The sequence below is a fragment of the Arvicanthis niloticus genome, chromosome 30, assembly GCF_011762505.2.
Source record: "Arvicanthis niloticus isolate mArvNil1 chromosome 30, mArvNil1.pat.X, whole genome shotgun sequence".
Classification (NCBI taxonomy): domain Eukaryota; kingdom Metazoa; phylum Chordata; class Mammalia; order Rodentia; family Muridae; genus Arvicanthis; species Arvicanthis niloticus.
In genome coordinates this window covers 20,280,367-20,306,415 of record NC_133438.1, presented here as the reverse complement: position 1 = coordinate 20,306,415, position 26,049 = coordinate 20,280,367, and the positions used below count along the sequence as shown (strand labels likewise).

The 26,049-nt window shown below is 42.8% G+C and overlaps 2 protein-coding genes across 2 annotated transcripts; both read right to left on the bottom strand.

Moving 5' to 3' along the window:
* Positions 1 to 1,004: 1,004 nt before the first annotated feature.
* Perp (p53 apoptosis effector related to PMP22) lies at positions 1,005 to 12,833 on the bottom strand. The gene is made up of 3 exons (XM_076928043.1): positions 12,214 to 12,833; positions 4,540 to 4,680; positions 1,005 to 2,391 (listed from the first exon to the last, which is right to left on the bottom strand). The coding sequence occupies exons 1-3, from the start codon at positions 12,425 to 12,427 to the stop codon at positions 2,165 to 2,167; spliced, it is 582 nt and encodes a 193-aa protein (XP_076784158.1). The 5' UTR covers positions 12,428 to 12,833; the 3' UTR covers positions 1,005 to 2,164.
* A 10,277-nt stretch (positions 12,834 to 23,110) lies between these two features.
* LOC143440713 (protein FRG2-like) lies at positions 23,111 to 23,797 on the bottom strand. The gene has a single exon (XM_076927480.1). It carries the CDS (start codon positions 23,795 to 23,797, stop codon positions 23,111 to 23,113), a length of 687 nt encoding a protein of 228 aa, XP_076783595.1.
* Between the last annotated feature and the right edge of the window lie 2,252 nt (positions 23,798 to 26,049).

Genomic DNA, 26,049 nt, shown 5'->3' with positions numbered 1-26,049 from the left:
AAAGGCAGAAGATGAAAGGCATAAAATTCACTGTCATTACCAAGTAGTCAAAAGAAGCAGTAAGGAGGGATGTCTCCATCCTTGCCTGACAGTCTGCTGCCTTGCCTCAGGCTTCACAGGGACTGTGGTAGAACTAACTTTCAATCAATGATGGGTGGATAACTTGAGTAGGAAGGTAGTCAGTGGAAACAAAGTACACTCCCTGGATGGAAGAGGACCCATCACAAGAAGGAGGCTGCTACCAGGAGATGAGAAAGGGATGAACCTTCAACTAAACCACACAAATGAATCCTGGGTATCTGAGTCTACCAGCAATAAATCTCAGTCAGTCACTGTTGGCACAGCTTAATAGACAACTGCTCGTTGAAGTGGAAGTACACATTAGACTTTTAGAGTTCATTAATACATTTTAAAAAATAGAATTCAGATTTTTAAAAATGATCTTTAATATATATATATATATATATATATATATGCATGTGTATATATGTATATACATATATATACATATTTTACAGTCCAGTTGTTATCTTCCTCCTGGTCTGCCCTCTAACAGTTCCTTATCCCAGTCCTCCTCCTCCTCCAACCTCCCCACCCTGCTTCAAGAGGTCTACCCCTCCCCAACCCCTCCAGGCCTCTCCACTCCCTGGGGCCTCAAGTCTCTCAAGGGTTAGGTACAGCTTCTTGCACTAAGGCCAGACCAGGCAGTCCTCTGCTGTATGTGTTGGGGCCTCACATCAGCTGGTGTATGCTGCCTGGGTGGTAGCTCAGTGTCTGAGATCTTGGGGCTCCAGGTTAGTTGAGGTCACCATTCTCTTCCTAGGCTTCTTCCAGCCTTTCCCTAATTTGACCACAGGGGTCCCAACTTCAGTTCATTGGTTGGATGATTTAAATATCTGCATCTGTCCGTCAGCTGCTTGTTGGGCCTCTTGGAGGGTAGCCATGCTAGCACTGAAAGTACTTTTAATTCCCCACACAGAATGGAAAAAACTATGAACCAGACACAGAATTTGAACACCTGGTTTATTGGGGGAAGCTGGAAATGAAAACTGCAAATGTCTTTGCTGCAACATACAAAATAGTGTTCTGATATTTAAAATAAGCTAGTTTCTATTACGTAAGTATAAATGGTAAGAAAAACAATAATAATAGCCCTTCCAATACATATTCAGAGAAACTAATTCCCAAATTTTCCACTTGTGTGTGTTATACAGATACTTTAAGTATGTTTACCAAGGGAGACCAGGTTTTTAATTATATGTAGGTTTTTGTTACAGTTAAACATGTATTCTAGCTGTCTATGAGTAGCGCTCAGTTAAGGCTGAGAGGAGGCACTGACATGTCTTCTCCTGGGATGTCTGAATGGTACTGCTGTGACCGTGGGAACTCTCCCGTGCCTTCCTGCCCGACCTCGTCATATCCACCAGTCATGCAAAACTGTACAGATTTGTTAATATGGCTTCTTCCCACACCCTACCTACCCCTCTAAACTATGTTAAAAGAGGAAAATTCATCTTAGCATTTCAGTAATGACAGTGGCCTGATCATTGTAACCTTGGCCGTGTGAGAACACTTTCCCGCACAGCGGGGAAAGTCAACACAAAGCTTAGCAAAACAATAATTGTTTAAAACACTGACTAAAAATTCTCACAAACGATGCTCACTTAGGAAACCATTTTTGCTTCTTTATGTAAATAAAAACTCAAAAAGTTTTTTTTTTTAAAATATTAATTTCAGAATATTTGGTCATGGAAATTTGCCGGTAGCTTTCCTTCTCTGCAGCCTTTGGTAGAAACAACTCATTCTATGCGGAAAAACAAAAGCTTCGTCAGATTATTAAATGAGAAGCCATCGCATTTCTACCTTACCAAGTTTCCCAGGCATGCTGTTTAACAAATGAAATTTAAATGATAAAGAATTGATGTAAGGAGAAATTAGGTATACTTAGCAAACAGAAACAAAGCTTTTTTTTTTTTTTTTTAACTCCACAAGACATACATAGGACATGAAACTTAACACTATTTATGAAGAACTTTCTTTAGCATTTATTCTAGGGTTTCTGACCGTATGAAGACTGGCCAACCATAGGTTCCTGTGCCTTGGAGAACAGTTTCCTCCTCAGATCCATCTTGCAGCAGGCCTTTCTCAGGGTCTCCCTCCCACATTAGGCAGAAGTGTAGAAGTACCTGGGCTTGGCATTGCCCAGAAGGTCATCCTCGTAGTTGGGGAGGCAGCAGAAGAAGAAGGAGCAGCCAATCAAGATGATCGTGGCTGCCCATCCGAAACCGTAGGCCCAGTTATAGATGTAATTCACAGCAGGATTATCATGAAGCCTGAAGGTCTGTGTGTATTTCACGGGGTAGATTACCAGGGAGATGATCTGGAATATAGCTAAAGGGAAGAACAAAATAAGCACAGAGTACAAACTTCAAATGAACAAATACATGAATGAATGCAGAGTGTGCTGACTATTGTTTGGCAACTCCACACAAGCTACAGTCTTCTTCGGGGGCGGACCTTGACTAAAGAAACACCTTCATCAGACTGGCCTGTGAGCATGTCTATGAGGCATTTGCTTGATTAATGACTAGAGTGGAAAGGCCCAGCCCACTGTGGACAATGTCACCCATGCGCAGGGGTCTTGGTTTGCTTAAGACACCAAGCTGAGCACTGAGCAAGTCAGTAAGCAGTGTTCCTCCACTTCTGCTTAAGTTCCTGCCTCGGGTTCCTTCTTGAGCTCCTGCTTTGGCTTCATTTTCTGATGGACTCTTAACTTGCAAGGTTCAATAAACCCTTTCCTCCTCAAGCCGCATTTGGTCATGGTGTTCATCGCAGTCATCCAGGACACGCACCAAAACCTCCCCATTTGTAAGTTTCTTCCTTTAATGATAATCCCTCTAAAAAGTGGCAAGAGGAATCTAGCTGATCAGGAGCCAAAGTAGCCAAAAAGACTGGCTGTCATCTGAAACAGATCCCTGGATCCATATAGGAAACTTGAGGGAAATCACTCTGCATGACACGAGTATCTAACTTGGCTAAACCATTGTTTGTCCTCACCCGTGTTCCAACATTTTAACTTGTTTCTAGAGTTCTACAGGTAAACACTAAAGTGGTTTCTTATCTCCCACCTCCTTCTCTCCCTCTTCTTTCCTTCTTTCTCCTCCCTCCCCCTCTTTCTTTTCCTTTCTTTCTCCTTCCTTCCTCCCTTCCTCCCTTCCTTCCTCCCTCCCTCCTTCCCTTCCCTTCCCTTCCCTCCCTCCCTCCTTCCCTTCCCTTCCCTCCCTCCTTCCCTTCCCTCCCTTCCCCTTCCCCTTCCCCTTCCCCTTCCCCTTCCCCTTCCCCTTCCCCTTCCCCTTCCCCTTCCCCTTCCCCTTCCCCTTCCTTCCTTCCTTCCTTCCTTGTTTCTCTCTCTCCATTCCTTCCTCTCATAACATGGACCTGCTATCATTCTCCTGGCTCAAGCTAGATTTTATGGGACCCGTGTAGTCACCGGACATCTGGCCTAGTACCAACACTGGCTATACAGTTTGTCTCTCTGAGTTCATGGTTGGAATATATGTCCTGTTTCCCCTGTGGCCCTTAGTTGGTATCTTGAAAAGTAAGATGAGGCCTGATTGATCCTATCAGCGCCATCTCTGACCTCAGAAAACCAAGTTTTGCTCCTTTTTCTTTTGTAATTTGATGTATTTTATTTTTATAAGTGTCTGGCCTGCATGACCGCCTATACACCACAGGCAGGTAGCATTGTGGAACCCATAAGAAGGTTTGGATCCTCTGGAATTAGAGTAACAGAAGGCTATGATCCAGCATGTGGGTACTGGGATTGAACCTGGGTTCTCTGGAAGAGGACTGTTTGAGAGATCTCTCTAGTGACTCAGTTTCATTTCCGAATCTAACTGGTAGCTGGGAATGTGTCACTTTAACAGGGACTTACCAGAAACTTCAAATAGTCCTTACTCCTAAATCCCAGGATCTTGCAATGTATTAACAGAAGTGTGCTCTGAGCTCTATCTACTTACCTGCATTCATCTTCACATCACCTATGACTTAGTCACCTCCCTGGCACAAGCTCTATGCTACAGATTTCACCTATCTGGCATAGGACCTATGCTCCAGATTCTAAGTCTAGCTCCTCCCTACCCCACCTTGTCACCAGATCACAAAATCCCTTCAACAAGTAAAGTCATTTGGGGACATTCAGGTCCCTTCAGCCAGCATGGAGTTCATAGGAGGACTAGAATGTTCTGTACTTCCAGGACAGGCACATCGCTAGTCTCTGGGGTAGGTTTGAGTGGATGAGGATACTTAAGAGAGAAACATGCAGAAGACAACCCTTGTCACTTGAATTGAGAGAACAGAAGACCATCTAAGGCATGGACATAAAGGGACCAGATTCCTAAAATATATCTCTCCTCTGATACTTTTGCACTTTGTAACCCACTTCCAAGGACAAATCAAGTCTTCCATAGAGAAGGAATAGAACATTCTACCCATGCCCACTGAAAGCACAGATGAAGATCTGATGCCACTCAGTCTTACCAGCCAGTGCCAGGAGGCCTCCAATAACTCTCAGGAAAACGAGCATCTGGGGTCCACACAGGGCGAAGAAAGAGAGGATGAAGCAGATGACCAGGATGATAAAGCCACAGAAGAGTGTGGCAGCAGCTGCTCGTCCCCAGGCTGCAGGACAGAGACAAAGACACTTGTAAGACAGAATTGCCAAGTCTAAAACTGCTAATTAAATCATATACGGCATTTTCCCTACCAGGAAAGAGTTTGGGGGAAGGGAGTGATTTGGTTTTACTTTATGAAAGGTTAGAAATATTTAAGTAACTCCACACTTCAAGGAGAAACTTGGTGATTCACATAGAGAATATTATTAAAGTGTTTTGTTCCCCTACATTTGATGGCACATGTCTAAATTGTAAGTTCAACTTCTTGGCTCTGTTTTTACATAAATAGATCCATTTTAAAAACTCACTCAGATTTGAATACACATGACCATGATAAACATTGATCATACTGAACAATTCAAGTTACACACTCTTTCAGAAATTCACCCTCTTCAAGGGATTGCTATTTAGTTTCTATTAATGTCTAGTTTCATTCAAAATTTATTTCACAAGAGTTTATTATTGACCTTGGTCTTAAAAAGAATTTCGATGAGGCAGATAGATTTCTAGATTTGAAGACCTGCATGGGCTGTACCAGACTTGTGTCCTTCTGTTCTGCAAGAGAGATGAGGTGATCCACCAGACAAGCAAAACCACCCATTAACTCCTCTCCTTCAACCTGTATCGACTCCTCAGCTCTTCACACCCAGCCAGGCCTTCAGAGCCAGCAATTAACCTCAGGGTGTGCACCAACTCATCAGAACAACTCTCACCGGCTCACACCATCCGCATTTCTAGTTTAGAACTGAGGGTGCACATAGATGGCAAATACTTAGTTTGCTTTCTAGCCTGTTGGAATCCAATACGTAAGCTAAAAAAGATATAACTTATAAGTCATGAAGTACACCTACTACAAGTTCAGGATCTCAGAGTTGTTGGGTGTTGGCTTTTTGTTGGCTGTGCTATAGTCAGAGAGCTAGACTGCCACCACCACTAACAATTCCAGAATATATTCATCATTCCTCAAGGAACCCCATTCCATCTGTAGTCATTCTGTCACTCACCACACCCATCCCAGGTTCTGGCAACCACTAGTCTATCTTCCTCACTTGTGTATTGTAGATGTTCTGCGTCAATGGAATCTTACACTCGGTGACCTGGTGTAAATGGCTTCTTTCACCAAAGGAAGTATTTTTTTTTTTTTTTTTTTTTTTTAAAGCTGAGCCATTCTATAACATAAATTAGCACCTCATTCTTTTTTTGCTGCCTGGCAATTTTATTGTACATATGCCCCATGCTTTATTAGCCCATTCATCCGCACATGCTCTTATTTCACTCTTCTTTGAATTTTAAAGGGGAGTTATGTGACCCTTCCCTGGATCCAGCTAGTTACCAAACTACGGCACAGCTAACAATACACACACCTTATGCCTGGTCATTTCAGTGCTCAGAGTCAATGACTCAGAAAGAGCAAGGGGTTTAGAGGCAGCCCGAGCTCAACAAGGCTCTGCCTCTGCCCCTTGCTAACCTCACACCAGTCTCCTCACCTGTGAACTCAGCCTGGCTGCAAGCTTTCAGGATAAGCACCCCATGTGAAAATCGTCCTTTGTTAACCCCCCAGCCCTTCCTGTCCCAAGAGTTGCTCTTCTGTTTCCATAACTTCTGCCCATAATCTCAGATTTTTACCCCATCCCACACTTGCAAGGTTCTGGGTCATCCCTAAAGATTTCCATCACCCAGGTCCTATCCTCATCTGGTACAAACAAATGTGGGCTAAACAATCTCCCCATTCATTCCCTTCTCCATCTGTTTCAATGCCCTTCAGGGCTCCCTGCAGGGTGTATGACTGACTGGGGCATAACAAATGAGTAAGGAGAACAAACATTTTTATATGTCTTCCAATACCATGTTCTCCTACAAATGATTGCTCAGCAGTGGGGGCAGGAGGAGTGAGATGCTCTGTGATTGCAGCCAATTTGAGAGGTACAGTTCTCATAGCTACCCCACCCCTGCCCCACCCAAGTCTTGTTCTTCTTGTTAGATCAGTGAGAGATTTTAGGGTGAGGTTAACACAATATTTTGTTTTAAAAAACACATGACTAATGCCAAAGCCAGAATATACAATTGATGTCTCTTTTCTCACTTTTGCCTTGTCCCTTGTGTAAGGAAATTTTTAAATGAGAAAGGACAATGCTTTGGTAGACAACTAATTGATCAGATCTTCTTAAGCATATATAGCCCACTTTGTCATATTAAGTGATGGTACTTCTTAAAATAGATTCTTATGCCTTCCTCTAGACCCTCTGGATCAGGGCTTAAAAGACTGGATCCTGGAAGCTCAACTGTTAATAGCCTTATGGTTCTGCAGTGCATACCAAAGATTTGCTTTTAGTTCCTGCATAAACAATTGGCTTCATTGTGACATTTCCACACACATGTACACATACAAGGTCCTTGCACCTTAGCTCATATTCACGCTCATGATTCTGTCTTCTCCTTTGTCGTCTTTCTCCCTCCAGTCTCTCCTGTTTTCCTGTACTGTGTGTTAATATGTGTGGGGGCAGGAGGATAGATTTCTAGACTCTGTATATGAACATAAATGTAATATTCTGTTTTACCCCCCCCCCCCATCAGTCTCTGCTCTTCCCTTGTGTCCCTCTATAAATGTATTGAAGGCCAAGAAAATGAATTTAGATGACTAAGATCTATAAAATGGAAGCACTGCTACCCTCAAAAGCACATAGGCTTCAGTATTTGACCTGAAATCAAGTAGTCCATTTGTTTGTCTGTCTATATAGCTACTGCCAACCATGAGGTTTAATAAAATCGATCATTATACTCAGAAAAACCAAATATATTTCCCTCTATGAAGCCAGAAAAGGCAACAAATCTACTTAAGCACACAGAGAATTCAAAAGATAGAGATATATATATATATATATATATATATATATATATATATATATATGTAAAAACAGGAATATTTCCTAACAAGGAACATATTTTAATAACTGGATTCAACAATCACAGACTGTCTTGAAATTCTAGCTGAATAAGTTCTGTGTAATACTGCTGTATTCATTTTACCTGTTCATTTGAGGAAAATGAGATTAATACAGACAGGTTACTGATGTGACTTCTCTCCCTGTGACTTTTGGCTGACATATAACCCACACTTCATTTCAGGAACGTTCAAAGAATTACATAAAAGAAATAGCAACCTAATGGACACGTCTCCTACCAACAGGTGAAGCGATACTCACAGTGAGGCACCTGGGGCGCTTTCCCTATTAAATCAATTAGTTAATGTCTTGTTTACTTAAAATGCTGAGTATAAGGAAAATCGAAATGGAAAATGAAGAAACATTTTCTCTTGGGAAAAGCCACTCCAGCTGCAGAGCATGTAAAACCTGCTCCTGGCAGCAGGGCCACACCTACGCCGACTCATTTAGCTATCATTTAGACAGAAATCTTGGCATGGTTTTAAAGATCGTAGCTTACACATGACAGACCTCTCCAAGCAAGACAACATGTCTTCTCAGGTCAACAGCAATTTTATTTGAGGATGGAGAGACTGGCCTTACCAAGTCTCAACAGAGGCTTCAAGGCCTAACACTGCCTGAGAAAAGGACCCCTGGTCACAGGCTTTTTTCATATCACTGTCTCACCACACAAAACTCTGTGTGTGTGTGTGTGTGTGTGTGTGTGTGTGTACTTTAAAGCTAAAATACTTGTATTTCATGTAATTTTGATCTCACTCCATTGCTGGGGGCTTAACATCTATAAGTGTATACAAGCTTCTGAGAACTATTCCTATTTCATATTATATGATGATTCAAATTACATCTTGGTTGCCAAAACCAAGGAAAAACGTCCATTTTCAAAACACATCCTAAAGGCACCTTTTTATGATTTGCTGGCTCATCATCCTGCAGAAGTTCTGGAAGGCAATAAGGAATAGCTGGCCTAACAGAGAAAAGGCAGGAGAGCCACAGGCAAGGTATTCCAGCTGTTGCAGCATCCTTACACACTTGACCCTCTCCTGAAGCCCAGCGGGGTGGCGGCTCCTTACCACTGTACTCCTACAGAACTAAGAAATGGAAAACTATACACTACTGCAGCCCACAGACCGTCACATATTTTAAATCTGTCAGACGGAAGAATGCCAGATGGCAGGAACGTTCAGGGAGCACATTTTTTCTCAGTCCACATAGGAGAGGTACATGTATCCAAGTAGCAGTGTCCAGGGCCAGAATTAAGGCCTCAAATAAAAAGAAGCTGCTTGGTTGTAGACGTTAACTGCAGGGCTTTGGTGAAAACTGGAACTCAGCACCTTAATTCCTTTCTAATCCCACAGGTCCAGAGGTCTGTGTTATTAGGGCAGAGCCAAGTGGAGTCTTTCCCAAGACACTGAGGTTCTCTGGGTGCTACTGGAACAAAGAAACAGTGGGCTAGCCTGTACCATGGGCTCAATGCCTAGGGTTTACACACCAATGTACATTTGAAAGTTATCCCATCAAAGAAGTGGATGACCTTTAAATTTGCTGTTAAGAATGTGAACATATGTGCATGCAGACATATGAAATCTATCTAGTAATCTAACTTCATAAAATAACAGCTGCTTGCATCCCATCCCCCCCCACACACACACACACCAGCAAACTCCCCCACTCCTCCCAAAGCTGCGAGAGCATCATCCCACAGTGAAGGCTTTTCTGATTAATTTAGCCTAATGTAAATGATTGGTTTGGTGCTTTGTATTTTCCTCAGGTCCTGCACTTTTAGGAACGAGGGCACTTAGTAATCTTAAAACATTTCATAGGCTACTCCGATACTTTGACTTGTGGGAAAGTGGTGTCTAGGGAAAACACTATGTGCATACTAAGGGATTCATGGGATGTCTTTGGTAAAACTGAGGTTCTGTGCTTCAGAGTATAAATTCCAGCCCATGACTTTTCAAGGCCCCTCTCCTTCTCCTCCTTCTCTTCTCCCTCCTACTTCTTCTTTCAGTGCATATCTCATCCCTATATCCTCCACCTTGACAAGCCAGAGCTTGCCTGAGATCTGAAGTCTGTGCAGTTGAAGCTTAAAATAATTCCCTGTCACAATATTCTCTAAACTGGAAAAGAAGGTCCTAGCATTGCAAAAACAAGTGTGTGTACGCTCGCTGAAGTTCAATGGTGAGTTTGGCTTATAGGAGAAACTTGAATGATCACTTCAATTGCAAATCTAGATCCTCATTTTCTTCTTGACAAATCTAAGATGAACATTCCAACAAGTATTTGTTAAGATAAATATTAATGTAGCTGCCATCAACCCAAAATACTCAGGGTCTAACTTGGCTTGTTGTTTATTATTTATGTAGGAAAATAAATGAGATGACTTTGTAGTCCACAATTCTTAAAACTTTAACAATAATCATGAAGACTATATTATATTTATTTATTCCTAATAAATTATTGACCTTTATAAAGTATGCATATTATTTAGTATTATGGTCACATTGCCAAGAATGGTACTTACTACCAAAATAAATGTATTAATGTTGTGAATATCACTCAGCAAAATGCAATCATCAAGCACCTTGTCATGAAAGGTTTGCTTTGTTATAGCTTCAAATAGACATTCTTTTCAAGAATCATCCAGAAGCGTTCTAGAGGGAGAGGCGCACATGTTCAGTCCTATACATTGGTATGGTTTAAGCAGACTTATCTACCTTGCTCCTTGGCACACAAGACAGTGCTCCTGCATTGCGGGAGTGCGTACATTCCATGTGGTGTCAGCTCATACCAGCACACTGTTTTTAGCAAGGCCCTATTAAAGCTTTCTGGAGGTCTACAGAGGTCTTACCTGCCCAGACCATCGCCTGAAAGGGTAGAACAAGCCATTCGTTTGCAGCTGTGTAGTACACTAATGATCAGTCAACACAGAGTGGGCAGAATGAGAAGCGTTTTAACTCCTCCCTGTCTGTAATGGTGAGGAGATGGAGACATTGTAGATGGCTTGGAGGCTCTTGCTTCCTTCCACAGCTCAACACTAAGGCCAATCTTCCATTGGCGTACGTATCCTGGTGTGTGCCACATTATGGGAATTTAATTACTTCTGTGAAGGAGATCGGAATGGCTCCCCTGAGGTGTTGAATCTCTTTAACAGCTATTCTGGATCAGTTGAGAACCAGTAATACATGTTCAGGATTTATTTGGAAAACGGAGGTTTTCCAAGGCTGAGTTCTATAGTGAATTGAAACAAACTATACACCAGAGGGTGTTTGCTTGCAGTGGGAAAAAGCTGACGCTTCAGATTCATGGTTAAAGAAACAACCTAGAAACAAAACTTGCCCTTTCCCTTCCATCCACACAGTGATGCATCAGCCCGAGGCTAGAGCAGGCACACCCTAAAAGATGAGCTTACCCTACAAGGCAAGAAACAGGGAAATGGCATTGTGTGTGTTTCACAAGAGGGCCCCGCAGGCCAAATCATGTCCCAGCAAGAATGCTGATCCTGCCTCTGCAAGCTGGCTTCACTACTGAGTATTCTTTGGGGGCTGGATCAGCCTTGGAGTGAGCTATAATTACCAAAGTCTATTTTAAAAACCTTCAAGCATACCTCTTACATTCCCTGAAAGAGACCAAGTTCGAATGCATTTTAAGAAACAGCTATCTGAAGCAATAGAAAGTTCTGTAAGCCAAGCACTTGTGTCTGTTTTTAGGGTGAGCAAAAGCCAGGAAGAAGCAGGAAGCTCTTCAGTCTTCTCATTTTACTACCAGCCTCTCCTCTGGGGAAGTTCCAGGGAGAATAAGCTGATAAGGAGTTGATAGGGGGAAGAATCCAACCAAACAGCACCTGGCAGAAGCCCTTGATGCTTCAGGAAAAGAACCAAGTAATAGTTAAACTAGAAAATGAATGAAAACAAAAAAGTAACTTGCTTCCTTTAAAGGGGCCAAACTGACCAGTAAAGCCTTCATTGGCTATAGTTTGTCTCCCCTTGAACCCCCACACACCGCTAGTCATTACCTATCCTAAACAAGAGGGAGGTTTGGTTGAGGAAGAAAATGCTTTGTTTTTTTCTTTTCAAAGACTACCACTGACCTGTAAATAGGGCCCTACTTGGGGCTCTTCCCCGGCAGAGGCAAACAGAGGTCTCCCTCGAAGTGTTAAAAGTGCCAACTCCACTTCAATGAAGTGTTGACTTCTCTGATTCTAAATCAGATTCAGATAAACATCCTTAACAGTCACTTTTCAACTAAGGCCACTCCCCAGAACAAGAGAGAACATGAAACAGCTCCACAGCGAAGATACTTAAGTATCAATTGAAATCATAACTGTTCCTATTTGGACTGAAAGGACTTTCTCATAAGTTTAAAAAAAAAAAAAAGTTTAAACTTGATGAAATGAAACAAATCCACCCTGGCAGATTATTTATTTTTATACTTACTTTGCAATGGCTGACATGGATTTGGGTCACCCCAAACTGCTGCTTCTGAAGTTTGAACTCTAAGCGGACTTTAAACAGCCATTACCCCTGACCGCTTTACGACCCGCCCCAGCTGCTATCACAGCTCAGGCCCCGAGGGGCTTCCTGGAGGTGGCGGCCACTTACCGTACTCCATAAGGCTCTGGCAGCCATCTTCGTAGGAGCCGCTGCCGCCGCCCTCGTCGAAACACCTCCACCAAAGCGAGGATGTCTGGACTTGGGTGCTAGACTGCAGCCACCCGCGGCCGGACAGCGCGATGATGTCGAAGGCGATGGCGCTGAGCAGCAGCAGAGGCAGGATCCACCTGCAGCGCTCGCAGGCCAGGCCGCAGCGCAGCATGTCGTCGGTGGCGGCGGGCGCGGAGCGGAGGGACCGTGGGGAAGGAGCAGCGGCGGAGAGTGGCCCTGCGATCCCTGACACCGCGACTAAAGGAAGAGGCGGCTCCCGCGGAGACGCGACCCGGGGGCTGGCGGCGGGGGCGCGGCGCTCGGGACACACCTTGATTCCGGTGACTCAGAGCGCACCGCCCCGACCTGCCGGGTCACCCGGGCGGCAGAGCTCAGGCTCGCCCCGGGCTCCTCGCCAGGGTGGGAGTGCCTGTGCCTGTGTCGCCTGCAGTCCCACCAGATTGCCGCCAGCCCAGCGCACACACCTGTGGACACTCCAGCGCCAGCCTGTGCTCTGCCCTGAATCAACTGTGTACACAGAGTAAGGAGCGTGGTTCAGGCTACACTTGAGCTCCAAGCACCGTGCCTGGGACGTCCCAATGGCCTGTGAATAAATGATGGGCCCTAAAATGTAAGGACCTGTGGGGCTCAAACCTGGGAGCCTCTGTTCCTGGCTCGCGCACCGACAGATACTGCACTTCCTGCCCTGATCCACCTTTGGACCTTGACTCTTGCTGCCATAGACAACGCAAGTGTTTTGTGTTCCCGTGGTTCAGGCTGGGTGATCCACAGGTCCCAGTGGCTCACTCTAGGCTGAGGAGGTTGTCTCTTAATCTGGGTAGCTTTGGTGTTGATAACTTCAGTTCCCTTTGCCCCGGTTAGTATGTTCCCTACACATTTCCCCAATTAGACCCTTTCTATGTACTTCACAAAGTTTTTGTTTTTCAAATAAAGTCATGTGTCTGCATGTTCCAGCAACTGAAATTCTCCCACCTCCAAGTCCTTCTGCCCCTAAGAATTTTCATGAGTAGGGAGGGTGGGGCAACAGCCAGGAGTGGCACTGAGTGAAACAAATTCTCAGTGCTAGGTGTTATGGCGGCCTGGGACAGATCAACCAGAACATTCACCTTTTACCCTGTACCCCAAAATCTTCTGAAACCTTATGTCAATGTCATCTTAAAGAAATGGAAAGCGGTCAGTGTTATTTTCTTCTTACACATGACGCTTGCAACGGAAGTAGTTACTGAGGATGCATGGACTAAGAACATTGCAAAGTTCTGTCCCAGAGTCCAAAGAATATCACTAGCCAGCCTTCACTCCACAGAAACCAGTATTTCCGTCCCCAAACCCAGCAGAGGCATTCGGCTTTGCGCAAGGTTAATTGGCCACAGGGCAAGTGTGAAGTCCTAAACTTTAGGACCTAAAGTCTTTCAAACATAGTGAAAATATTTTAATTGACTATGCTCTATGTGGGGAAGTCATATTTTTTTACTAATCAGATGAATTTTCATTGGCATCTTAATGAATAATTTTAGACTGTATATAATATGTCATCACTCTGATGATGCAATTTCCTGAGTTTTGTGTAGTGGAGCTCCTTAATGTCAAACTGGACAAAGGTAATTGGCTGTTCAAAATCTCTGAAAAAGACTATACTATTTACTATTTATACTATTTATACTATTGGTTCTGTCGACTCAAAGGCAGAGAAGGTATAGTTTATTTCTCAAGATAAAAATAACAAAAGCTAAACTAATTGTTGACTAGAGCCAAGACACCACATGGCTGGCATAAAACACACCACCAGGCAATTATTACTAGATTATTTCGTGTAACCAAACGGTATATACCTGGAGCTCAGCCTGGTCCTTGTTTATCTAACTCCATAAACTAATTTATAAATGCAAAAGGCGATTGGAGGAGACTGAGACCACTTCCTTGTAAGATCCTTTTCAATAGTTTATATATCTCATTTCTTGTTTAACATCACTCCTGATCCCACAACCTGACATAATGTCCAGAATAAAATACAAAAAAAAGTTTCCTGTATAACAAGATGACTCCAAAATATAACTTCAGTTAATGGCACCCTATGATGGAAAGGTTGATTTATGAGTTTATAACTTAGAGTTTCTATTGCTCAGCCAATGTCAGCAGGGAATGACAGCTCATGGCTATAATCCCACTACTCTGAGGCCAAGGCAGGAAGATTACCATAAATTCAAGCCCAATAACCTAGACTCCATAGTTAATTCTGGGCCAGCCTGGGCTAGAATGTGAGACCAAACAAATAAATAAACAACTTATTCAAATCAAAACTGGTCAAAATCTTATCACCATAGACACAACATCATATGGAGGAATCTAGTCTATGTGGTCTGGCCTCTCTTAAGGCCATTTCACAAGCTCTCTCACAGCCTCCGATACACACAGCTTTATATGGGTGAACATGTATGTCTGTTCGAGAGCACACGCACACACGCACACACACACACAGAGACAGACAGACAGACAGACAGACAGACACACACACAGACAGACAGACAGACAGACAGACAGACAAACAAACAGACAGACACACACGCACAGATACAGACCTTGTCATCTGTCACTGAAAAGTTCCTTCCTTTGGATACATAGAGCTTGCAGGCCAACCGCTAAGCAAAATATCAGGTAACTCAAGACTGTGTGCTTTCCCTCTAAAGCCTTCTGCTTTCTCTCTCTCTCTCTCTCTCTCTCTCTCTCTCTCTCTCTCTCTCTCTCTCTCTCTCTCTGTGCGTGTGTGTGTGAAGCTGTCATTGTACAGTCTAAGTTGGCCTCAAAATCTTGTTCTCTCTGTGTCAAGTATTCCAAGTGCTAGGATTACAGCACCGACTTTCCCTCTCAGTCTCTCCCTGTTCACACAACTTCTCATTTATTCCCTCACATCCTGTTCCTTCCTACTTCAGACTCTTCTTACTCAGTGATGTGATAGCATGTCCTTAGCTTTTTTTTCATGATTTGTAGCGTTTAACATCCTGTGTGTTGTAAATAGCACCTGGGTTGGCACCGCCCCCATCAAACTTGGTCACTAAAACTCTGAGGTAATCCTTGATTCTTTAGCTTATATTTTGTGGTCTAGTAGTTAGAAATGTGCCATTCTTTTGCTTCCCAGTGTCCAGAATTTCTGCTCCATCCTGTCTCAGCTGCCTCTTCACTGATCATTTGTATATCTATTTTTTTAAAACAAACTACTAAAATACTGTGACTCAATATGATCCTAGCAATCTCTCTTTTTTTATGCCTGTTAGGAAATACTCTCCCAGGCAGGATATAATTATAGTTAGCATCTTAATCAGAGCACGTGGAACTCCCCACACAAGACTGAGTCTATTAGCATTCCTTCCTAGCAGGGGAGAGGGGCATCTTAAACCCTCATTTGATACAACAGCCACTTTCTCTCTCCTGCCCTAGCCAGTTACATGTAATTCTGTCCTGGCTGCCTGTGCTCTTTGCAGTTTACCCGAAGTTCTATCCCAGTTGCCTATGGTCTTTGGAATCCCCAGGAAGTGGAAATCTAAGTAACGGTGGAACTCTGTCTACAAAACTTATGGGAGGTCATCCTCCATGATCCGATGGAGGTTTTTTAATTCTATAACAGTTTGGGGGCCTTAGATGGATGTTGTTGTAACTCATTACCCAGGCTTCATGTAAGTAACTCTTTACCCGTGGCGCTGTAAAGTAACCCCTCAGATACACCTAAATTTCGTGTAACTCAGTAAGCTCATTGGTTCACTAAACTAGATCAGGATAAATTGTTTCTTTAGCTGGTCTTGGGGCCCTTATGCTCTTGCCTTTCTAAAAAAAAAAAAAAAAAAAAAAAAAAAAAGTAATATACAATGCTGCTCATTGGTCCTCCATCATTACAAAGATGAACATTGTGCGTCCTGAAAGAGATGAGCACATTTCTTCCTGTTTGGTCTCAGCTGCATCTCCATCCCCACCCATCATCTTCTGTTGTCTTACCCTCTTCTCACATACATGATAGTAGTCTTACTTTTGCTCCCGATGTTCTTTCTGGAATGTCTTACCAATTCTTTTTTCTTTTTTACATTATTCCTTTCTATTGGTAATTTAAGACTATTTCAGTCATGAAACTGTCCCTAGAGCTTGGCTAATTTTGTTTTTCCCACTTTGAATCTAAAGTCTGGGAGGACATAAAAGTGTGTTATAATCATCTCATTATTAGACTCAGAGATCCTTGCAGACGCTGGCTGACTTTGCCCCCATTCATTTTACACCTCCAGGACCCTCTTTCTACATGAGAAGGCTAAGCAGTGTGTGATAAATCTGAGTGAACTCATGGGTTGTCCACAGCTACTCCTGAGACTTGACTTCTCTAGTCATCTATGTTTTCTTTTTTTTTCTTTTTCTTTTTTTTTTTTTTTTTGAAGTAGTGGAAGATTAAACTGAAAGGAAATCTGTAGCTACAAAATGTGAGAAAAAAAAAAATAAGAAAACAAAATTTTAGAAATCAAAACCCAGAAAGAATTTGGGACAGTAGATGGCAGCAGAACATTGTCTTCCAAATAACATTAGCGTGATTCAAAACTGACCAAATCTTGAGATAAAACTAATTAACAGCCACACAGTGTTTAGAACTGTCTGGCCAGGCCTGGTAGGCATACCTGCAGGCCCAGTACTAGGAGAATAAAGCAAGAGGGTTGCTATGAGTTTGAGGCTAACCTAGGCTACATAGTAAATTCCTTCCAACACAGCTTAGGTCATATAATAAGACCTTGTTTCAAAAAAAAAAAAATGGATCCATAAGATAGACGATAGATACATAGATAGATAGATAGATAGATAGATAGATAGATAGACAGACAGATAGACAGACAGATAGATAGATATGATAAGTAGATACATAGATACATAGATATAGGTAGATGATAGATATATTATACGTAGATGATAGATGAGAGATAATAGATAAATAGATGTAGATCAGTGATAGATGGATAGATGATAGATATACAGATAAGTGAACAATGATGCCTCTATCTTTAGCTGTTACTAATGTGTTTGTGTTAGTTGTAACATGAAGCACTACTTCTAATGACATAACATACTAATGTAAGCTGTTGACAACAGGAACTGTATGTGACATCAGGATAGCTCTTTGTACAATCTGCAGTTTTTTTCTTTTGATCTGAAACTGTCCTCCTTTTACTTTCCTTTCTGGAATGCTGGTTTGTTATTTGGAAGTTCATGCTTGTCATAGAAAAAAATAAGTAAGAAAATTCACTCTCAATCATTAGTCTCAGGTAAAATCACATATGGAAATCTTTCAAAATGAGTTTGTAGATATACAAAGTTGAAGGTTTTTGTTTAAACACGAAGATAAGCACGACAAAGCATTTAGTTCCTCTTTTGTGGTCATCTCTATGTTCCTTACCCAGAAGAAACAAAGTATCATACACAGAAGAGCAATCACTTTGGAAAGCAATTACAAACATGTAATAGTTATTAAAACAAATCAGAGAAAACCCCTGCCCTTTTATTCAACATTTTCTCTTTGGGAGTTGCTCTTTGCATCGCTGCTGTGTAGACTGTGGATCACAACCCCATTTAGAGTCACATAACTATGAAGATCCCAAAAACATGGGCAACAGGGAAAGGTTTCTAAGCATGCAGTGACCTAAAATTAACTTAAAGCCACGTGTGTAATGAATCTGAGCTATTCTGGCAGCACTCTGCAGTGTTGATGGGCAGCTGCACTGTAGCTGTGGTTCTGAAAACATGACAGTGTACTGCATGATATCACTCTATATAGTGTCAATCAATGATGCCAGAAACACTGGGCTCAGGTTAGTGTCAATCAATGATGCCAGAAACACTGGGCTCAGGTTAGTGTCAATCAATGATGCCAGAAACACTGGGCTCAGGTTAGTGTCAATCAATGATACCAGAAACACTCAGGTTAGTGTCAATCAATGATGCCAGAAACACTGGGCTCAGGTTAGAGGCACTGCATAGCATCAGCTTTATTGCTTTGCTGCCCACAGCTTTCTGTTCTCCTTGCAACCTAACAACTTAATTGTGAAAACAAAGATTCTAATTTTTCTGTGTTATTCCTCATTAGATATCTGGTGTTTGTAATGTCTTTAGGATGTTCATTTTATTTTTTTTTTAACAATGACTGTTGAGAACCGCTCTGCCCCACACTTGGGGGCCAAAATGTCGTGGACCGCTCTATCAGTATTGAAACCCGCACTGCCAAAAGCCTTGGGGGCTTAATTGTTAGAGCCCGCACTGCCCCAAGCTGCTCCAGTCGGAGGGTCAGCAACAGAGAGAGTGAGAATGGACTCGAAGAATGGAGACCAGACAGAGTGTGATTCAATCCCGTTTATTCTTCAGTCTCTCTTCTTCTCTCCAAGTCCCTAGTTCCTAGTACCAAGTCTCAGGTCCTAATTCCTAGTTCCTCTGTAATAAATCTCAAGTCCTAATCTCTGTTCCAAGTTGCTAGTCTCTTTCCCAGTTCCAAGTTCTCTTCCAAGTGCCTGTCTCGAGTCTCAAGTCTCAAGTACTCTTCCAAGTACAAGTGTCTAATAATTTCTTCTGTCTGTGTCGCATCTTTTATATGTCTCACTTCTAAGCCTTTAAATCATGCCTTTAAGCCGGGCGGTGGTGGCACATGCCTTTAATCCCAGCACTTGGGAGGCAGAGGCAGGAGGATTTCTGAGTTCGAGGCCAGCCTGGTCTACCGATTGAGTTCCAGGACAGCCAAGGCTATTCAGAGAAACCCTGTCTGGACCACACACACCTCCCCCCCCCCCCCCCCAAAAAAAAAGAGAAGATTCATGCCTTTAAGTCACGCCTTTTAGTCTTATCTCTAAATCACACCTTTAAGTCTCACACACCCAAGGGAAGATCCTGGGTATCTAAAACAAGATGTTATCAGAGTGTGCTCAGCTGTTATAGGCTGTTGTAAACAAGACTCTTGTCAGGGTATATGGCTCAAGATGGCTGCAAGGATGATAGCTACCTTCTGTTGGCTCCTCACAAATTACTCACTCAGTTTCTGGCTAAAGTTTCATAAAAAAAAAAAATGAGTTAAATTAATTCTGGCTTTGCATTAGGATAGAACTTCCAATAACTTATGAAATGCCCCTAAGCATAATTCTACCATCTTGTATTTAGGCAAAGATGTGATATCATCTTTGATGGTATTAAAATCAAACTATCCATCAACTCTGAAAATGTTGATGACTCCCTCTACCATGCAATATCACTTATTTAGCCAAGATTAAATTCTTCATGTAAAAATAGGCAAGTGGATCTATTTTATCAACATACAAATTTCCTTGTCTCCAATAAACAGTAAATTTTATATATAACAAAGAATTATTTTTAAATGATTTCATTATGATTAATCATTAGTAAATATTTAATTTGTATATGTATTTTAAATATCTATATATACCTTGGATCATTTAAAAGTTTCTTGGGCAAAGAGAAAAAACTTTCTTGGGCAAAGAGAAAAAACTTTCTTGGGTTAAATGGAAAAACTTGAAAGATCCTTATTCAAAACAATCTTTTGGCTTCTAGTGACCTCCATTTTTCTGTGTTCTTTTTGCTTTATGCAAGCATCTTCCCTGGCACCAAAGTTCTGAAACAGAGTGGACTTTACTGGGGCCTGGTCCTACCCCTCTGTTCTGTCCATGGCCTCTTTGAATTGTCTCAACTATTTGTAATCCTCTGATAATCAAAAACTGAGACATTTGTAACCTGTCCAGAAATTCCTTTTAGGTTTCATCAAAGGAAATGAATCACATCTCAGATTTGAAACAGCTAAAACATGGCCTTTCCACAAACTACTTTCATCCTCTGTCTTCTACATACAGCTATGTGGTCTCAACAACTAGCAACACGCGGAGGGCTGTCTTCAATGTACTCATCCTACACTCAACCTCAGGAAACCCAGTTGCCCCTCAAAATTGACTTCAATCCATGCCGTTCTCCCAAGTTCATTATCTCTGTTTTAATGCAAGTTCTTCATCTGGACCCTCCCACCTATATGACCTTCCTAACTGACTTTCCTACTTCCACTCTTAATCTCTTAGAGCAGCTGAGAAATTAAGGAACATATCACTTTCTTCACTCAATCTAGAAGAGCTTGGTGAGGTTTTTAGGGACTGGCTGACCCCTGCCCATCCTTGTAAGAAAGAAAAATTGCATGGTTTTGTCTCCTATACAAGTTCTTACACTGTTTTACTACTATTCAGTAGTTACAAGATAAAGTCTCTAATCATCTAGTCAAAGATAACCACAATATGATATATCTCTTAGGGTTCTTGCTTGTATTTTATATGAATGCATGCAAATACGCATGCATAAACATGTATACTCACATGTTGTATTTTTAAGCTAAAATGCTGTAACTTTGTTCCCTTGTTTACTAGGTGTGACTATTTATACATGTATTGAAACACACCGAAGTAACTTGTTCCTGACTTAACGACTATGGTTGTTTTCCTTGTTGAGGTCTTTATGTTTCTGCACCACAACGTTTACAATACTCACTTCTCCAAGAAAAAAAAAAAAAAATAGGATTCTCATGCACATAGGCACTGTGCCTGGGAATAGTCTAGAAATGCAAAGACTAGAATAAGACCCACAAGCAACCAACCCATTGGTACTTAGAAAGCTGGAGAATTATGGTCACCAAGTGATTCTGATGCCAGCTTTTTGTGTTGTCCCAGTTTGGAGCTACAGCAAGTGTAAGGGGTGCAAGAGTGTACACGCCTCCCTCATGGCATCGGGAACAATTAGTATTTGTTTAAAATTATCTTCAGGGCTGAGGATATAGTGAAGTGATTATATGCTTACCTTGCAATCATGAGGGCCAGATTTTGATCCCTAGAACCCACGTAAAAAAAAACAATAACTCAGTGTGCTGATTCACTTGTAATCCCAGTGTTCCAGAGGGCTCTGTCCCACAGACTAGCACACTTGGAGATGCAAAAATAATTCCATGGAGGGTCTCTTAAGGATACACCCTGGCTATGGTAATCATTCCACAACAGCACTGCCATGTTTGGCCTCAGTGGAAGAGGATGCATCTAATTCCATAGAGACTGAATGTGCCAGGAGTGTGTGTGTGTTGGGGGGATGGTTACCAGGGACTACCCTCTCAAAGGAGAAGTGGAGGGGAGAGGAACTGTGTGAGGGGAGACAGGAGGGAACAGCAATTGGGGTGTAAATTAACCATAAATTAATAAAAAAGTAATTCCATGGGGCCATATTTTATGACCATCACATTTATTAAAATTCTGTGAAAAACACATATGAGAATATCCACTGTGGTGCCCTCTTATTCCCTGGAGAGGTCCTCCAGGCAGAAAGTTAGTCCGTGGCTCATTAAAAGCCTTCTCGGCATTTCTCCATGGTGGGCCCCAGAAGACATGTGGAGTCCATGGGTTTAAGAGATTTATTTTCATGACAGATGGTAGTTGAATCTGGATGGGCACCCTGCTGAAACTCAGGGTAGACCTGAGTTAAATAGGAAGGGAGAAAGGGGGGAGGGTCTAGGCAAGAATGCTTAATTGGCTCCGCCCTCTGGCCTTCAAGTATCTCATTAGTATGTAAATCTCTCTAGGGCTAAGACCGGTGCTCTTTGGGAGGGGCTGTGTGACTGAACCTTACAGGTTAATGGAGATCTTCACCACATATTAGGAACCTGGATTCTGGGAGTGCAGCAGAATAAATGCCCACCCCTGCAGGGTCTATGGGCTACTTCCAGCCAGAGCTTCTACCAAAAACTAAGACCCCTTTCATGGCCCTAGAGGGCTTCTGCATGCACTGGGGTGAGGAGAGGCCAATCAAGAAAAAGCCTGTGGAACCCAAAGAAAAGAAAGTCAAAGGCATGGCAAAAGCATGTAGGGTGGTTTCAATCAGGTCCACTGCTCTGCTATTTCTGTGCCTTTCTTCTATGTGGAAGAGAAAGCTGGGAAGGAGGGGTAGGGAACTGTACAGAGGGGTGTAGGTCCTTTGGGGGATTGGGTGCTCCACATAACCTAATTCCTAGCAGTGTACGTGATATGCTTGGTGTCTAGTGGTATGGTGCCTAGAGGGCCTGATGTGTAGTTTACACAGGATGGAAGAAATGCGCATGATCAGCATAGCGTGAACTCTTAAGTGTGTGAGGTAACAACGGGACTAGGAATGTGTAGTACATATAAATTGGGAATCAGGCCCTGCCCGATAACCTCCTCTACATTCACACACATACATTTTTTATTTTAGTTTCATTTAAATTTACTACAGATAACTAATTTATGTGCTTATTAATGCTAAATGTTTTGTTTTATCCTAGAACACGCAGACAAGTAGTTTAGATCACTGATATGCAAAGTAAATATTATGTACAACATGTCATTACTTTTTCAAAAATAAAGACATATTTAATATAAAATTAGGAGGGGGCTGGCAGAAGGGGAGACAGGCAATGTGAAGGGCTGATTATGGGCTACAAGGAATATGCTCCAAGATCTGTGGCATCTGCCATCCTCCCACTAAATGAAAAGAGTCAAGAACTACAGCATTATCTGGTAAATCAATATTTATTTGTCACTCTCCACAATACAAATATACAAGTCCAACACACACTTGATCAAAATATCCAAAGAAACTGTCCATTTAGCACTTGAATTCTAAATCCCAGTGAAACAAAGTTTGTGATCCTGAGTAAACACTTCAAACTCCTCATCGATGTGCCTGTTACAAGTTCACACAGAGAGGGTGAATGCTACAGGCTGTGTAGACAGGAAGGTGGGGTGGTCCTTTGTTGTCTCAGACTCTACTTAGGAAGGTCTCAGGACTTGTCTGATGGGCTGGTAAGATCTGTGATCTTCTCTCCTCCCTCCAACAAAGGGCTCCTAGATTCCTTGCCAGTCAGCTCTTGAGGGGCAGGCATAGGGTCTGGGACAAGCCAGCCCTCAGCAGGGAAGGCAAAGCCTGCCTGGTTGGCCATGCTGTAGAATGTGTGCACCATGGCAGTCAGAGAATCTGAGAGCTCTCTGAGCTGAGAGAGCTGCTCATAGGTGAGCAGGGAACCATGTTGCTGGGCCTGCAGCTGGACTGTGTCTGCATAAATCTCCTCAGACTTCCCACGCAGAAAGGTCACCAGGCTCTTCCGAATTGGTGGTGGCTCTGTGTCCTGAGGTTCTGGGCAATGGGCTAATCCATCTTGGGGACCATTGGCTTTTGGCTTGGCCTTCTTTACTGAAGCCTTGTGTCTCTTTTCCCCAGAGGAACTGCCCTCATTTCCTGCTCTGACCTGGCTGGAGTCCTTGGAAGAACGTTTTCTTTTCCTGGGTGTTTCCACGACCTGAGCTGATTTTTCAGTGTGCTTTCTGGAATTGCTGTTGGATTGGCTGGACCTCTGGTTATTTTTACTTGGTTCAGATCCTGATGTCGTTTGGTCAGAGGTGCTCTGTGACCCAGTAGGGAGGTCCAGTGGTTGACAGGAAGGGCCTGGTTGGGTGGTTTCTGAATCCATGGTCAGGTTGAACTGAAAGTCTTTCTGTCTTCCAGGCTGTGGTCCAGCTAATCCAACAATGGCTGCTTGTGAACAGAACGTCCAAGAGTCCAGTAATTGTTCACTTCACAAGGATGGTTTTCTAAGGGTGTCTGTAGCATATACTGGGATCCCAAGCAAGTCTGATGTGAGGCCAGTGGAGGAGGAGACTCTCTAGCAAGCGGAGAGCAAGCCAGCAAAGACAGAGGCTGCCACCTTTCTTGTTCTTTATATAGGACTCTAGCAGAAGGTGTGGCCTAGATTAGGGTGGGTGTACCCAAAGATCCGGATTAAAGGTGTGTGTTCCCAGCTCAGAGATCCAGAAAGGAAGTGGGCCTTCCCACTTTAAATGATTGAATTAAGCAAAAATCACTCACAGCTGTGCCCAGACAGGTTTGGGTTTTAGTGACTTCCAGATGTAGTCAAGTTGATGCCACCCTGTTGCAGATGCCTTTTGTAAGTCTCTTTCATGGGCAGGGACCTCTCCTTGGCTTTAAAGCTCCCTCCTTGTCCAGGGGAAGAAACCTATTTTTCTTGAAATTGAGTTTCAAACAATGATGAGGCATTTGTGTTGCCTTTTTTTTTTTTCCTTTTATTGGATATTTTCTTTATTTATATTTCAAATGTTTCAAGGTCTTCCCTCTGGAAACTCCCTATTGCATCGTCCCTCATCCTGCCTGTCTTTATGAGAATTCTCCTTTCACCTACTCCAGCCTTCCCATCCTGGCATTTCCCTACACTAAGGCATCAAACACCTACAGGATCAAGGGCCGCTCCTCCCACTGATGTCCAACATGGCTGTCCTCTGCCACATATTCTGCTGGAGCCTCCATGTGTACTCTTTGGTTGGTGGTCCAGTCCCCCAGGAGCTCCCGGGGGGTCTGGCTGGTTGATATTGTTGCTCCCCCCACGGGGCTGCAAATCCCCTCAGCTTCTTCAGCTTCTTCCCTAACTCCTTCATCTGGGACCCTGCGCTCAGTCCAATGGTTGGCTGTGAGCATCCGCCTGTTTTTCTCAGGCTCTGGCAGCGCCTCTCAGGAGACAGCCATATCAGTCTCCAGTCAGCAAGCACTTCTTGGCATCCTCAATAGCATCCAGGTTTTATGACTGTATATGGGATGAATTGCCAGGTGGGGCAGTCCCTGGTTGGCCTTTCCTTCAGTCTCTGCTCCATATTTTGTCTCCATATTTCCTTCTGTGAGTATTTTATTTCCCTTTCTGAGAAGCACTGAAGCATCCACACTTTGGTCTTCTGCTCAGAGCCAACCTGACTCCATTTTGCATTTAGATTCCACTTTAAAAAGAATAGTTTTAAGTTTTGTTTTCACTCAGCTATTTTGAAAATAGGTGACTAATGGTTGCTGCCCACTAAGGAAAGTAGTTGCTGCGCCCTGAGCCAGACAAAAACATCAGGGCTACAAGATATCCCCCATGGCAGAACACCCTGCTTCTGTGAAATTTCCCCAAACACATTATCCCCTTCCCTGCCTATATAAATTGCCTAAGAATTTATACGGACCTTGATCAGAAAACTTGTCTTGGTCTCGCTCTTTGCTTTTCCTGTCCCTTCCATTCTCTCCCCTTTTCTCTTAGGGTACCCTGTCGAAGCCCCCGCAGGCCAGGGAAGTCTTCCTTCTTCTTGAGCTTTATATGGTCTGTGAATTGTATTTTGGGTATCCCAAGATTTGGGGCTAATATCTACTTATCAGTGAGTTACATGTGTGTTCTTTTGTGGCTGGGTTACCTTATTCAGGATAATATTTAAGTTCCATCTATTTGCCTGCAAATTTCATGAAGTCATTGTTTTTAATAGCTGAGTAATACTCCATTGTATAAATGTGCCACATTTTTTTTGTATCCATTCCTTTGTTGAGGGACATCTGTGTTGTTTCCAGCTACTGGCTATTATAAATATGGCTGCTATGAACATAGTGGAGCATGTGTTCCTTATTACATGTTGAAGCATCTTCTGGGTATATGCCCAGTATATCTGGGTCCTTAGGTAGTACTATGTCCAGTTTTCTGAGGAACTACCAAACAGATTTCCACAGTGGTTGTACCAGCTTGTAACCCTACCAGCAATGGAGGAGTGTTCCTCTTTCTCCACATTCTTGCCAGCATCTGCTATCACCTGAGTTTCTGAGCTTAGCTTTTCTGACTGCTGTGAGATGGAATCTCAGGGTTGTTTTGATTTGCATTTCCCCGATGACTAAGGATGCTGAACATTTCTTTAG